Consider the following 14,829-nt stretch of genomic DNA (forward strand, 5'->3'; position numbering starts at 1 on the left):
CGAGACAGAAGAAATACACACTGCAAAGGGTCCCAGGCTGGACCAAGCTGGTGGTTAAATGGGCCTGCAAGTTCCAAGTGAACTATACGGAGACCCTAGACGTATATTTTTTATATCTTGAGATGGATAAATACGTTCTGTCAAAATATTGCAAACTTGTTTTCCGTATTTTTACTTCCGTACATATTTTGCAAAGGCTGAACATTACCAATGTCCAACTATCCCTTAGCAAATGTGCCATTAAAAGTGACTTCTTGTTTCTCTGCTACTTTTGACTTCTAGGTCACTAGATCTCAATGGGCAAGGGTTTACTTTTTACTCCACTACTTACGGCAGCCGACAAGTGCCAAAGCGCTACAACGTTCCAAAACCCTTCCATTTGTAATATCTTTGAAACGGCAGCTTGTTTTCTCCTAATGGAAGTGTTTTGGGCGCATTGTCACGTGCGTTGTCACGCCAATAACCAATATATCATGATCATAATAATATGTTTGGAAATGGGCTATTCATTATAACAAGTACTTTCACTTTTGGTATTTTGAGTAATGTTGAGGCTAAGACTTGTATGCTTTCACTAAACAAGGTTTTTAAATAGGACTTTAACTGTACTGCAGTATTTCTAACCTGACTCTAAGTTAAAGACCTGTGTACTTCTTCCACCTTCACTCCACTTCAGATGCTCTTATTTGCTCTCACTTTCTCTTTCTGTCCACAGTTACCCGGCAGTGTGTGAGTTCCTACAGACCAACAACCTGCTGTCAATCATCAGAGCGCATGAAGCACAGGATGCTGGGTAAGCTGACGGACTGTCAGTCCTTTCCTTGGCTTAAAAGAGAGCACCACTTCATTTAAAGGGCTTACCTTGACATTTCATGTTCCTAGCTGTTACTGTTTGGCACTTTAAACTTAAATTCACCCTTAAAATGTGTCATTACCATTTTTAGAGTATGTATGAAGGAGAGCACCACATGAACAGCTCACAGAAACAGAATGTAAGGTTTGCCCCACAGGGGTAAATGAAGCACACTGACCCACAGATCTAAGCTTCACTTTTAGACAACTGAACGACTTCATACAATGAAATGAGCAGCCGTGTAGAGACACAACTAAATCCAAGCAAGTACATTATGTGTTCCCACAGAAAAAAATGATAAAACAAAGTGTACACTTGTAACAGTATGCATACTAATAACACTTCCCCGCTTCTTGTGGACAAAGAAACGCCTCAGACAACGAGATGACACAATGACTTTCCTGCAGACCTTAGTGTCTCTCTGTGATTCATTTACCTGTAACATAATATACATACTGGATCACAGCCAAAGAAAAATGTCAATTCTTCTGTGCAGGCAGCCAATCAGGAGACTGGTTGATTTAGAGCAATTACTTTGTCTTGATTTGATTGGTTCATCAGACACAGTGTACAGTGGCCTGCTGTGGACAAATGTTGTAAGTGGAATTAAGATCTAAATTAGAACCAGCCATGTGTTTATGACATTAATTAGGTTTCCATGTAAACAATAACAGTATAAGCCCTTATTCCAAATAAATGATATTGCTTTAAAGCTGTTTTGATGGATAATGCATAACATTCCATATTTCATTTTAAGTGCTGAGTATGTCCAGAGAACTCCTCAATATTGTCAATTTTTTTGAATAATTGTGTAATAATTGTGTGCATTTTAGGGTAGTCATGGATTGATTATTGTCATTTGTTGAAATACCGGTTAAAGAGAATTAACATATTTATCAAGGCCAAGCAGGACACTGAAACACCATAATAAAAGGCAATAGGTAAATTGCTATAATAAAAAATCTGCTTCCAGCTACTTTGTATTTGTGTATAATAACCAACTTTCTTGATTACTGATGAATTTGGTAATTAGATTGTCCTCAAGGGAGGAAGCTTGTGTGCTTTGTTTGTGGGTACAAATAAAATATGAGCTTCTTTGTATGCATACAAAGTATGTGCACCCACACCTTTTTTTTTAATATGACTAAGTCACTATATCTGGGCCTAATTGAAAATGTCTGCTTTGAGCTGTAAGCTTCACTGACTGTCCCTCAGCTCTGCTTTACGTTGTCATTTTGCCCACACAGCTTTCCTTCATTTAGTTTTAAATGCGTGGCTGTCTCGCCATAAACCAGTCTCTGTCTGGTTTTAAAGACCTCTGAAGCGAATCCTCCGTTTTGTTATCCTCAACAACATGTTTATTTTATTTCAGCAGCTATAACGTGGGCGGTGTGTTTGTCTCTCTGTCCTCAGGTATCGTATGTACAGGAAGAGTCAGACTACAGGTTTCCCCGCTCTCATCACAATCTTCTCTGCTCCAAACTACCTGGATGTCTACAACAACAAAGGTCTGACACGGGACATGCACAAATACACACAAAAAACTGAAGCGGAACAATTATTTTAGACTCAACAGAGTGTTAGTCTGCATCCAATTCACTATTAAAAACGTCTGTTGGGAACTTGAAGGAAAATATTTTAAATGATTTTTTTTATCTGAATAATGTTGTTTGTCTAACATGATATTTCATGATACATGTGTGTGTGTGTGTGTGTGTGTGTGTGTGTGTGTGTGTGTGTGTGTGTGTGTGTGGTGTGTGTGTGTGTGTGTGTGTGTGTGTGTGTGTGTGTGTGTGTGTGTGTGTGGTGTGTGTGTGTGTGTGTGTGTGTGTGTCTAGCGGCGGTGCTGAAGTATGAGAACAACGTGATGAACATCCGTCAGTTCAACTGCTCTCCTCACCCCTACTGGCTGCCCAACTTCATGGACGTCTTCACCTGGTCGCTGCCTTTCGTGGGAGAGAAGGGTATCACAAGCACGCACATATTCCTTATTTAGACTTTTCCACATACAGTGCGCTATTATTAAAAGATCATAAGGTCAGTGATTTACTGTAAAGGAACATTACTTATGGTTTGGAGAATCCAGTCGTTCACTAAGGTTAGGCGTGTTTTGCCTGCACATTGGCATTGTTAAACCTAACACACAAAAATGTAGGATTTAAATGTTTAGCTTATTTTAAACTAATGAATTTCTTGCTCTTATTAATTCATTTCTTTATAGTTAATTGTACTTTTTGTATTTCCCTTTGGATTAAAGCATCGGCTAAGTGAAATGTAATATAAACCATAAAAACCTAATTCAGGTTAATGTATGCCTTTTTCAGCAAAGAGAGCACATCATCTCACATGAAGTGCTCTACAATAGCAGCTGTAGTGGATCAGCTTGCATGTATTCAATGAACTGAGAGAGAGAAGAGTGATTTTCTTCCCTCTGACCAATTAGCAAACAAAGTTAAAGTAAAAAAAAAAAGTTGAAGGATTTCTATAAAGACTTAGTTTTAATGGCATGCTTATGTACTATGGTTCTAGTACCACCATAATATTCTCTAAAAATAGCAATTATATCAGCTTAAAATGGTGCACAACCCCTACTTATAGGATTAGGGGGTCTTGGGCAACCAGATTTGAGGAATTTTAAGTTTTTATAGACTGTAGAGAAATGACAGGAAATGAGGGGAGAGGGAGACAGATAGGGAATGCTGCATCTCATGACACCTATGCCAACAGCTTGCAACTATGCGGTGGTAAAGTGTGTGTGTGTGTGTGTTTCTCTTTGTGTGTGTCCTGCAGTGACTGAAATGCTGGTCAACGTCCTAAGTATCTGCTCCGACGACGAACTCATGAACGACGGAGAGGAGATCTTCGATGGTAAGAAACACTGACATTAAAGCAAAATGATTCAAACCAGTCAGTGTGAAAACAAACATACTGAAACATATTTCGCGAATTGCAAATATATTTTGGGAATTTTTCTTTTGTGATAAATGATCTTAATGAGTTTGGTTTTTGACTCTTTGCAGCCAGTGCAGCAGCAGCCAGGAAAGAGGTGATCAAAAACAAGATCCGAGCCATCGGGAAGATGGCTAAAATGTTCTCTGTTCTACGGTGGGTTGAGCTCTGCCTGTTCTTACTGTATGTGTTGCGGGGGGGGGGGGGGGGGGGGGGTTTGTTCTGTTCGGAAAATATTGAGAAAGATAGGTAAAAAAAACAAAACAGCAAATCTTCCCATTTAAGAAGTTGAAATGTAAGTTTCATATTTAAATTAATATTATTATTATTTATTTTTTAATTTTTTAAAGGACTCTTTTAAGTCAATATGTTTTGTGCAATATTTTTATTTGGAAAGTAATTTAAAGGGGCCCTATTGTGCTTTTTGGGGTTTTCCCATTCCTGTAGTGTGTCATAAAGGTTTTGTGCATGTACTGTAAATGGTGTGCAAAGACTTAAATCCCATAGTTACTCTGTCAGATCAATGTAGTCCATTACACATTTCCCCCTGAGATGTATTGGAGTATAAATACAAGGTGGCATGAAAAGAAAATGGACTGAAGTTAAGTATATGTCATTTAAAATTGTATTTAGTTTCAGTACTTGAGTAAATGTGCTCAGTTGCAACCCACAGGTGTGAGTGGGTCAGTGAGTGTGTGTGTGTGTGTGTGTGTGTGTGTGTGTGTGTGTGTGTGTGCGCGTGTGTGTGTGTGTTTTGTTCACTATGCCTTTAAATCAGAATACCTTTATTAGTCCCACAGAGGGGAAATGTACATTGTTACAGCAGAAAAGAGCCAAAGACAGCTTAATGTTACCTAAATCCTGTACTTCCCATAACTTTTTAAATCAAGATTCCCCAGATTGTAACTGTAAATATTCAGCGGTTTAACCCACAAGCATGTGTGTTTGCAGGTGCACAACGAAGGGAAGTGTGTAATGCTGTAATCCTGTAAATGTCTCTTTCTATCCACACACACACACACACACACACACACACACACACACACACACACCACACACACACACACACACACACACACACCACACACACACCTGCACCACACTCACACCCTGTGTCTGTCCGTCTCTCAGGGAGGAGAGTGAGAACGTGTTGACCCTGAAGGGACTGACTCCTACAGGCATGCTGCCCAGCGGCGTGCTCTCTGGGGGAAAACAAACCCTGCAGAGCGGTAAGTGTTTAACACACACCACACACACACACACACACACACACACACACACCACACACACACACACACACACACACACACACTCAACTCTGGATCCAGCTTAAAAAACAGAAAACACACACAATTACACACACAAACAGTTCAAATGTCTACCCTGGACAATTCTCTGCTGCTCTCCTCTCATCCTTCTGCCTCACTAACTCGCTCACTCTCTGCACCTCACCTCACCGGCGCTGAAGATGCTAACAGCCTGCTGGGTGTGTGTGTGGGAATAAAAGATAGAAAGAAATGAGAGACAGGCAAGTGTGTGTGAGCTAACACCAGCTATTGCTAACACCAGGTGCCCTCTGACAGGCCCCGCCTCACACAAGCCGGAAATGAGTTGCTTATATGCGTATGCCAACACAGATTGCACCAACATGAATCAATAGGGAACTAGGTTCAATTGATGATCAGTTGTACATAAATAATACAGATAGATTTCTACTTTATTCTCAGAATCAGAAGCAGAAATGTTGTATTTGTCCAACAGCAGGGCCATTAGCAAGGAGACCGTAAACAGATAACAAGGCAAAGTTAAATCAATAGTTAACATTGCACACAAGCACATATCATGTAAACATATCCAAAGTTAAGACATTAGTGGCAGCATTATCAAAGTAAATCAACACACACAAGTAGTGAAGTAGCAGCGAGTAATACCATTTACAAATTGTATTTAAATAATTAATAATCTAATATTCATCGGTTTTTTCTGAATATACTCCCCTTCTGTTTCCCTGCTAGGTTGCTTTTAACAAAGCAGTATTTGCCTTCGATTCAAAGCAGTTAGTCGCAAGGTAAACAGTAACATGTCAGGAGGAAGAGAACGCAAGGCAAAATAATGGTCCTCAAACAGGAGAAGTTATACTTTAACTATCTTCGATATATCACTCTAATGACACTTTAATCATCTGCTTGATTCAGGTCTTGTTGAGTGTTTGACGAACCAAAGTAGCCAGTGTTCTTTTGACAACCTTACGTGATGTTTTAAAGGCCACACACAGCCATGTGACACGATTGCATTTACACGCAACTGCAAAAGAAGCATGTTTCAGCCTTCACTCCTCTCTTCTTCTTCCTCTTCTTCTCTTCTTCTCTTCTTTCTTTGGTCTTCTCTCTTGCCTGGGCCATCTTGTCTCTATCCTTCTTTCTCTTCTCTTCTCCTCGCCCATCCTTCAGCTACCATTGAGGCCATTGAAGCCATCGAGACAGTTAAGGACGCTGAAGGTAAAATCCCATTCATTTCACTCAATTGTGTAAGTTGTGTGTGCATACATGTGTGAAGCATGGCTGCGCTCCGAGCCATCCATGTTCATGAGGTCATAGATCTTTCTTACCCATGATGCACTTAACTCTTCTACCCACATCACAACAAAGCCTTAAAACATCGCACGCTAAAGCCACCACATTACAAAGCATCCACATACTCTTCTCATGCTACACACACACACACACACACACACACACCACACACACACACACACACACACACACACACACACAACACACACACACACACACACACACACACACACACACACACACACACACACACACACACACATCACACCCAACGTTTTCTTACACTAACACACAAGAAGAGTGGGTGTGTGTGAAGGTCATCTGTTATAGTCTTCAGTGTGTTACAGTCTTTTCTTTATATTTTAAAGGTTCTGTATTTCTATAAAATATTAACATGGATTCAATCTGTTTCTCTGAACAAGAGTCACCTGTAATGATGAAAATAATTAAGGCAAAGTGTTAAAGGGATAGTTCACCGCAAAATCTAACACATGTTAGCTAAACCATTTTCTATGAATTGTTGGTTGGGTCAGCAACAGCAATGTCTCTCACCACAAATCATGACCCAGTAATAAGATCAAGATAGACCTTGTTTCGAGTAGTTTTATGAAGGCAGTATTTTCTTTCTACTCAAATACACCCTAACACCGAATGTCTGTGCAGAATAAAGCGTACATCTACTCATAGAAGAAAAGGCTCATGCTCATTGGTTGGCTGGTATAAAGAAATAAGTTCCTACGAAATGGGATAGAGTGGTGCGGTGATGGCGTACTTTTGTAGGCCGACCCGAAATGTTGCATCGCAAAGGTTTCCTCGACAAAAAGCAACAATATTTTCCCATTGGATTTCGGTGTATTGCAGAAAATAAGAAACACACATTTATGATATTTAACACGTTTTGTTCAGCAGGATTATCTCTACATAATAACGCAACTTTTTTGAAGCGTAAATTCAATCGGCAAGTAAAAAGTTAACTCTAGGCTATAATCGAGCTACATCACAGTCTCATGGCTGCGCATCATCACTGCTAAGCTAAAGGCGGATGTGTCAACTTTTAGTAGTCTCTTTTTGTCACTAGCATCTGCTGTTTTTATGAAATATAGAAGCTTCAGGCATTCACAAGTGGGGTATTTACTGACTTATTTTATGTCGGAGAACAAAAACATAAACCTTTTAGACTTATCTAACCTTGGACCTTATTTCAGAATTCTAAACATGTCAGTGGTCAAATGCTAAGTTGTTTCCGGATTTTAGGACTCGCTTCTGCAATTCTCTATTATCAAGAGGAATAAGTCATGATTTATGGAAAGAGACATTGCTGTTGCTGCACAAGCAAAGTGCCTTATAGTTCCATTATAACAGAGAGAAGGAAGACATCTCCATGCTATCTCCAACACATTGCAGATCTGAACAAAACTATCTATAGAGATAAATAAAAAAACAACAGGTAAAAATGTAACATATTTATTTTTGATACTGAGGTATTTTAAGTAAAAATTACAAAACCAGTTTTAAAACCAGGCCTTTAAACTTTACCTGTGTTAAAAACTCTTTCACTGGGCTTCGACAATATCCAATGGCTTACTTGGGCAAATGATCACATGACCTGAGTAAGTCAGGTGATAACAGGTTTTGTACGTAGCTCCTGTAATGACTGAATCCAGAACAGGTCAGCCAGGTTCTTTGGTGAATAGATCGTGATCATGGTATATGTGTTCAGTGTATTAGAACTAAATGTACTCTGCACACAAGAGTTGTTAGTACCCTGCATGCATTTGTTAACCAAAGTGTTTCGTGCTGTCCGGAACTACACCTCATAATTTGTTTAAGCAAATCAATTGCATGATGTTTATAATATATACAGTATATCTATGACAAACACTTTTATGGTGCTTTATATTTACTTTAATTTGATTAAATGTGGGTCTCATTTAAAGGGGCTCTCCAGTCATTTATCATTAGCCTACTATCAATTTGAGGACGGAAAAGAGAAAGTTAGAACTAAAGTATTGGAGCTGCGATATTCAGACTTGAAATCCCTCCTTTGGGTCCAGCTCCAAAATAGACTTGGGAAACCACAACTTTGTATTTGTGTCTAAATGGATCAAACAAAGCTCATGCTAAGTGTTCATTTGTGTGCCTCAGTAGTGCTTGTAGGCAGACTATAGACCAGGCTTCCGATCTTGGGGCTAAGCTAATGGCCTGGTAAGCTAACCGTATCAATCTCTTCATCCAAGGCTATTTTTTTGTTGTTGTTCGCCAATCCGATATAAACTTGATATTTTTAAGAGCCGCACCAGCCCAAAAACTGTCGAACTCAAAGTTTTGTTCTGACTACTGATCCAAGGGTCAGTGGCCAAGTCACTTTGAATGTCACCTTCCCTGAGAGCCACGAGGTCAAACTAATCCTAGCTCAGCATTCAGACCCTAGATGAACACATGTCGGTGTGTGTAGAAATCTGTGTAAGAACTCTGTAGATGTGCGTGTATATGCGACAGAACCTTGTTCATCCAAACCCATCATGCCCCTTTACTTATGGAGCACAATCAGCATCAAAACTATTAAAATGTCCTTGCTGGTGTGCTCCAGTGAACGTGAATTCAACCATACTGAATGGAAATGTTTGCACATAAATGAATAAACTGTGGTTTGGAGTCTTCCATTCATTTTGGTGCTCTGAATATTTCCCTGAAGGTCCCAGGGGTTTGGATACACAAGATTCTACTTAACGTCTTGTTGAAAAATTAACTCTATGTGCATGAATGTATGTGTGTGTGTGGTGTGGCGTGTGCCTGTGTCTCCGCAGCCATCCGAGGCTTCTCTCCGCAGCACCGGATCAAAAGCTTCGAGGAGGCCAAAGGTCTGGATCGGATCAACGAGAGGATGCCTCCGCGCCGCGAAGCCGTCAACAGCGTGGGGCTGTCGATGGGCCGCATGAACATTGGAGAGCCCAACGGGACCGACAGCAACAGCAATATACAGTGATGGACACACTCTCCCACAGACACACACCTGCAGATACAACACCTCTGATATGGTACCCAATTTACAGATACGTGCACATAAGCATATATAAAAAAGCACCACACACACAGTATAACATATAGACAGATAACACACACACACGATTAACTACCCTATTCCCGTTGCCCTCAGCTGTATCTAAAGGCATGGTTGATCCGGACTTTACCACCAAAAGGCAGTGTCTCTTCACCGGACTGATCGGCCCTATTTAAAGAACTACAACTCCCATGTACCTGCACAACAACAATGAAAGGAACTACAAAACACTCCCCGTGCGGAACAGGAGGAGCTGCTGTGCACCGTGTACGTTGGTGACCACCGACGGATCGACAGTGTCAGCATGACGTAGCTGTGGTGTGTGTGTTGTGTCAGGAGTGTTTGCACGCGGAGGAGGGTAATCAAGGGATGGGGCGCTTATGGCGCATTTCCACTGCAGTGCGGAGCGTGGTTTAAGCGTGCCGTGCCCGGCTCGTTTTTGGTTGCGTTTCCACTAGGCGTAGTTCCGGTTAGCGGGTACTTTTTCACAGTTTTTCTGGCTCACCAAAATCGAGGTTCTTTCCGGGCCAACAACCGGGCTGAGTATGCTAAACTAGTGAGAGAATCGCTGGCAACTACAACAAAATGAACATATTTTACCGTGGCTTAATTGTAATACACGTTTCAAAATGATGCCGAAGTAACAACATACTGATACCGGTTAGTAAAAACCATGAATTCATGCTTTGACAAGTCTGCAGACAGACGGCAGGCGAAAAACCCTTTTAAAATGCGTGTTTCCTGAATGGAGATTGGCTAAGCTAACGTTATATATGCTCCGACCATCCACACTCACAACAACGACCTACACAGACATAAATAAACCAGCGACTGTATTCGCCATGACACAGGCAGTCTGTGGTTTGTACTTGTTTAACTTTGTCTAGTTTCTGAACAGATATGAAGAGCTGTGAGCTCTGAGTGCTAAGAGCTAACGGCTGATGTTGGTTTTGTGTTTCGCATTGAAGATGACGTCACGGCTCCGCCTACACTGCGTTACTATAGATACTACCCCAGTTCCTAAACTGTAATGGAAACGCAGCATAAAGTGAGTCGGACTAAGCTGAACGAGGCCCTGCAGTGGAAAAGCGCCATACAAGATATGTATGTTTCTGTTTTCCTGTTTGCATCCCAAAACAGGAAGTGGAACCAAACTTGCGATAGGTTGATTTTATAAAGTTGTGGAAATGCCTGCCTGTGTGCGTGCAGATGCTTAAACATGTTAATGTCCGTGCGGTAATATTTGAAAAAGTGTGTCTCTGGTGCTGAGAGATGTGTGGAGAGAATCTCAGTAGCAGTTTAATCTGAGCCCTTGAACGTCCTTTTTTTCTTCTCGGAGGAGATTCCCGTTTGCTTTTGTAGCACTAAACCGTACCCTTCCACCCCACCCCAAAAAAACAACCTCTGGTCCCAGGCCAGTTCGGGAAAGGCTTGAAAACGGGGCTGGGATCAGATTTGAAGTATTTCTCCCCACCGGTTGCGTTTATATAGGTAACATGAAAAGGTTCTATTTCACATGTGAGTGATGCACAGTCACAAGATAGCGGACGCAGGATGCTTTATGTATGACCTGGGGGAGTTGAAATGTGAATTCATTCTCTATTCATTCTCTTTCTACATCCTCCTTTCTTCCCGGGATGCTGTCTGCTACCAAACAGCACTGATGGCCGGGAATCTCTGGCCTAACGAGCAGGAAATAATATTTCACAGAGGAAAACAGACTCTTCTGGTTACAAGAAGCAGTCCGAAAAGGTCTTTGTAAAGCATTTATATTATTAACGCATCAGTGCATGCAGAGTTAAGTTCTTTGATAATAATGTGAAGATTATATTTGTGCTCTGTGTTTCACTATGGTAGTTTTTTTTTTTGGCTAATATAAATGAACTGAGGAGTAATGAATAATTTATTTTGTACATAATGTTAATTTTGTATTAATTTCACGTTCTTTTATTTTTTCACGACCTATGTTTCTTTTCTTTTTCGACGCTGTACAGAATGACGGTACGCTTCTATTCAAAGTGTCAAGTCCACGTTTTCTCTATCTTCTTTGTCGGTGTACAGGAGTTGTTTTTACATTAAATATGAATAAACAAATATTAAACTAGCGATGATGAATGACCAACTATATACAGAGGCACAGGCATTCAGGCAGCCCAAAGCATGATGCATGGTTAAACGTTTCGCTGTTTTCGAGCAAAACAGCAGCAGGACACATTTGAACCGAAGAGCCGGTGTGTTTGCCGTCACAATTTAAAGGAAAAAAAGTGTACTCTCTATCTCTGATCATGACTCTTGATGATTCCTCTTGGTTATTTGATGATATTTATGATTATTATGATTCTATTTATTATGGACATTATTCTTAATATTTAAGCTCTCTCTCTCTCTCTCTCTCTCTCTCTCTCTCTGCTGGTTGCTCTTCATGTTGCGTTGCTCCTTGGTTGATCTTGTTGTGCTTCTTTGGGAGAGGTGAACCCTGTGCCATAGTTATTGTGCCACGTTACTTACTTTCTCTCTTTCTCTCTCTTCTCTTGCTCTTTCTGTTTTGACTCCCCAGTCACCAACACTGTAAGCATGCCCCATGGGACGATCCACTTTTTTACTCTTGAATAAAATATGCATGAACCTTTGGTATGGATACCGAGCCTTTATTTCATTGCCACTGCTCATGGACATACACACATTAATCCAAATAAAAATGATGAATACAAAAGCACTGACCAGATGATGGAATGGAATGTTTAAAGGGGCCCTATGATGCTCATTTTCAGGTTCATATTTGTATTTTGTTCCTCTACTGTGACATGTTTCCATGCTTTAATGTTCAGAAAGGTCTTTATTTTTCTTTACTGCCTGTGCTGCAGCACCTCTTTTCACCCTCTGTCTGAAACCAGAGCCCTTTCTGCTCTGATTGGTTAGCTGGCCGGCTCTGTTATGATTAGTTAACCACTTAGAGATGTCCTGTCCCTTAGCCTATCCCGTACAATGTCATTATGTCACAGAAGTAAACAAAAGAGTCCAATGGAGGCGTTTCAGGCAGGGGGTGCATTTCCCTTCCATTTACATGCCTTGCAGGCCATTAACATGCACAGAAACCTATATCACACTACAGGAAAGGGAAAACCCCCAAAAGCATAATAGGTACATTTTGAGCAAGCCATTCAAGCCGAATAGTTTCCTAATCACAGAGAAAACAGGTTTACAGGATGACTCAGTTTCATACTGAGATAACGTGTATTGTGAAACTTTTACAGGTGTACCGAAAATAAATGTTTCAACACGCTTTAAAACAAATATCTACCACCATAATCTCATGCACCGCAAAAACTGACACACTGCATCAACTGAAATCTCTTAAATACTTTTTCTTTATCTCCCTGTACATTTTGGTGGAGAGTACACATTTTGTTTTATTGTGTTTTATGTGATATTTGTCCTTCCATAGAAGCACTCGGGTTTAATCTGGAAACATAAAAATCCAGTTTAACAAACCAAGTTAGGTTATAAGTCATCTGTTTAATAGAATAATGTAAAGACCTCTTGATGTCCCTATTTACCAAGAAGACCATGTCCACTATCTCAAAGTGGTGGAGGGACTTCTGCTTTTGCCCGGGGTTTGAATAGAAATAAAGGTTATATATAGTCGGCTATAAAATGTTAGAGCCACGTGCTGCGGTTGAAAGTGCATTGAAGTTAAACGGAAGATAATCGTCACAATATTAAATGATTATTTTATGTTCTGATAATCTACTAAACCATAAATCGCCCTACAGGCATATGTGCAGCTTTATAATCCAGCTTCATTGTGATGTGAGGCGTTAGTTTACCAATGAGGGCTTTTAGATAAATAATTAACAACATTTATTATGCCTTTCTGTCCGGGAAGTCCAACCAACACACAGGATGCAGTGATGATGAGTGCTGTACACTTGAAACAAAACACCTTTTTGTTTAAGGGCATAAATAACTTCATCCAAGCAGGGACGTGCACAGACATTTGGAGGGGCTATTGCTCTAAACTGGAAAAAGGGCCTCCCCCCGAAAAAAATATAAGACCTTTGAAAATTGTAAATTGTTTTGAATGTAAAAGAAACCAAATGATTATTACATCAACTAAATTGAACAGTAATTCACATCTCATAACAAAATAAGCGAAGGCGACTACTTGCATTCGGTGACTTGATTTTAAAAATGAAAACCAGGGACATTTTTTGTTTTGCGGTCCATATCTCATTAAAATATCTAATGTTTGTAACTATTAAAGACAAAATGGGGACAATTCTGTTCTAATGTAGTTTGACCAGACCATTGTAACTGCTGTGCAGTCCAGACATATGGCTACTGATCAAATAGGGCCTCTAACTTAAATAAACTCACTAATTAATTAAACCAGTTCAATACGCATTATTCTTATTCTTATCATTCTTTATGAGCGCAGTAACGGTAAGGTATCTAATTACTTATTTATTTAGTATTCAATAACTTAATAACAGAGATGGTCAAACTAAAGTGGTAGAGACATGGCAGAAATCCTACAATGAAGCGGGACAGTGAACTGTTCACCCGTGAGAGGGCGATCAAGAAAAGAGAGCGAGCGGCCCCGTTGAGGGAGTTCACAGATGAAAAGACACAGAAAGACAGAAGCACAAAAACAAGTAGGCTATATTTAAGTGTTTTTTTGTAAATAACCAATGTCCCTTATATAACTGCCATGAGACAACTCAAAATCAAGTTTCCAAAATCTGACACTGAGGTGGTCTTAACGCACCGGCAGATGACAGCGCTGACAAAGTGTGTTTCCCGCAGCGAGATGCTACGATACTAATTGTGGGCTCATCATGTTGATTCGGCCACAACAGAAAAAAGAACAATAAACTCTCGCTCTCTCCAGAGGGGCAGGTCAGCCAAAAAGGCCAAACGGGTCGTTGCCCGGGCAACATTAGCCCGTTCCTGTACACGTCCCTGCATCCAAGGGCCATTTGGAGTGGGAATGAAGACCATACATTCTACAATGCTGTACTGCAAACAGAATTCTTAAGGACCCCCCTCATACGTTCTATATCCCTAAAATGTAGACGTTTCTGAGCCAGTAAACGTAAAAATACAAATGTTGAGCCTTATGTCCTCCCATTATCTGTAAAACTTCTCTACAAGAAAACAGGTTAATCCTGTTTGTGTAGTTCACAGAAATCAGGCACCAATTGATGGTCCATGGTTTTTTGTGTTTGTTCTTATATTCTCCTTATTTTTATAATGCCTACATATTTCTATATACATTTAACTGGGCATTTGCAATATGTTACATCTTGTTGGTTACACATGTTTTGAATGCAGACATGTGTAGACCTATTGCTCAAGCTCAATTTCCTCTCAGGGGAAATATCTTATCCAGT

General features: G+C 40.3%; 1 protein-coding gene across 1 annotated transcript in view; it reads left to right on the plus strand.

Moving 5' to 3' along the window:
• LOC117534701 (serine/threonine-protein phosphatase 2B catalytic subunit beta isoform-like) overlaps positions 1-10,052 on the plus strand; it is a 10,686-nt gene extending 634 nt beyond the window's left edge. Inside the window, exons 2-9 of the mRNA XM_034198933.1 lie at positions 636-793; positions 2,267-2,361; positions 2,692-2,817; positions 3,644-3,721; positions 3,874-3,958; positions 4,934-5,031; positions 6,253-6,300; positions 9,183-10,052. Coding sequence (XP_034054824.1) covers positions 636-793; positions 2,267-2,361; positions 2,692-2,817; positions 3,644-3,721; positions 3,874-3,958; positions 4,934-5,031; positions 6,253-6,300; positions 9,183-9,361 — 867 coding nt within the window. The 3' untranslated portion in view covers positions 9,362-10,052. The remainder of the gene's footprint in view (positions 1-635; positions 794-2,266; positions 2,362-2,691; positions 2,818-3,643; positions 3,722-3,873; positions 3,959-4,933; positions 5,032-6,252; positions 6,301-9,182) is intronic.
• The last annotated feature ends 4,777 nt before the right edge of the window (positions 10,053-14,829 follow it).

Source organism: Gymnodraco acuticeps, unplaced genomic scaffold (genome assembly GCF_902827175.1).
Source record: "Gymnodraco acuticeps unplaced genomic scaffold, fGymAcu1.1, whole genome shotgun sequence".
In the NCBI taxonomy this organism is placed as follows: Eukaryota; Metazoa; Chordata; class Actinopteri; order Perciformes; family Bathydraconidae; genus Gymnodraco; species Gymnodraco acuticeps.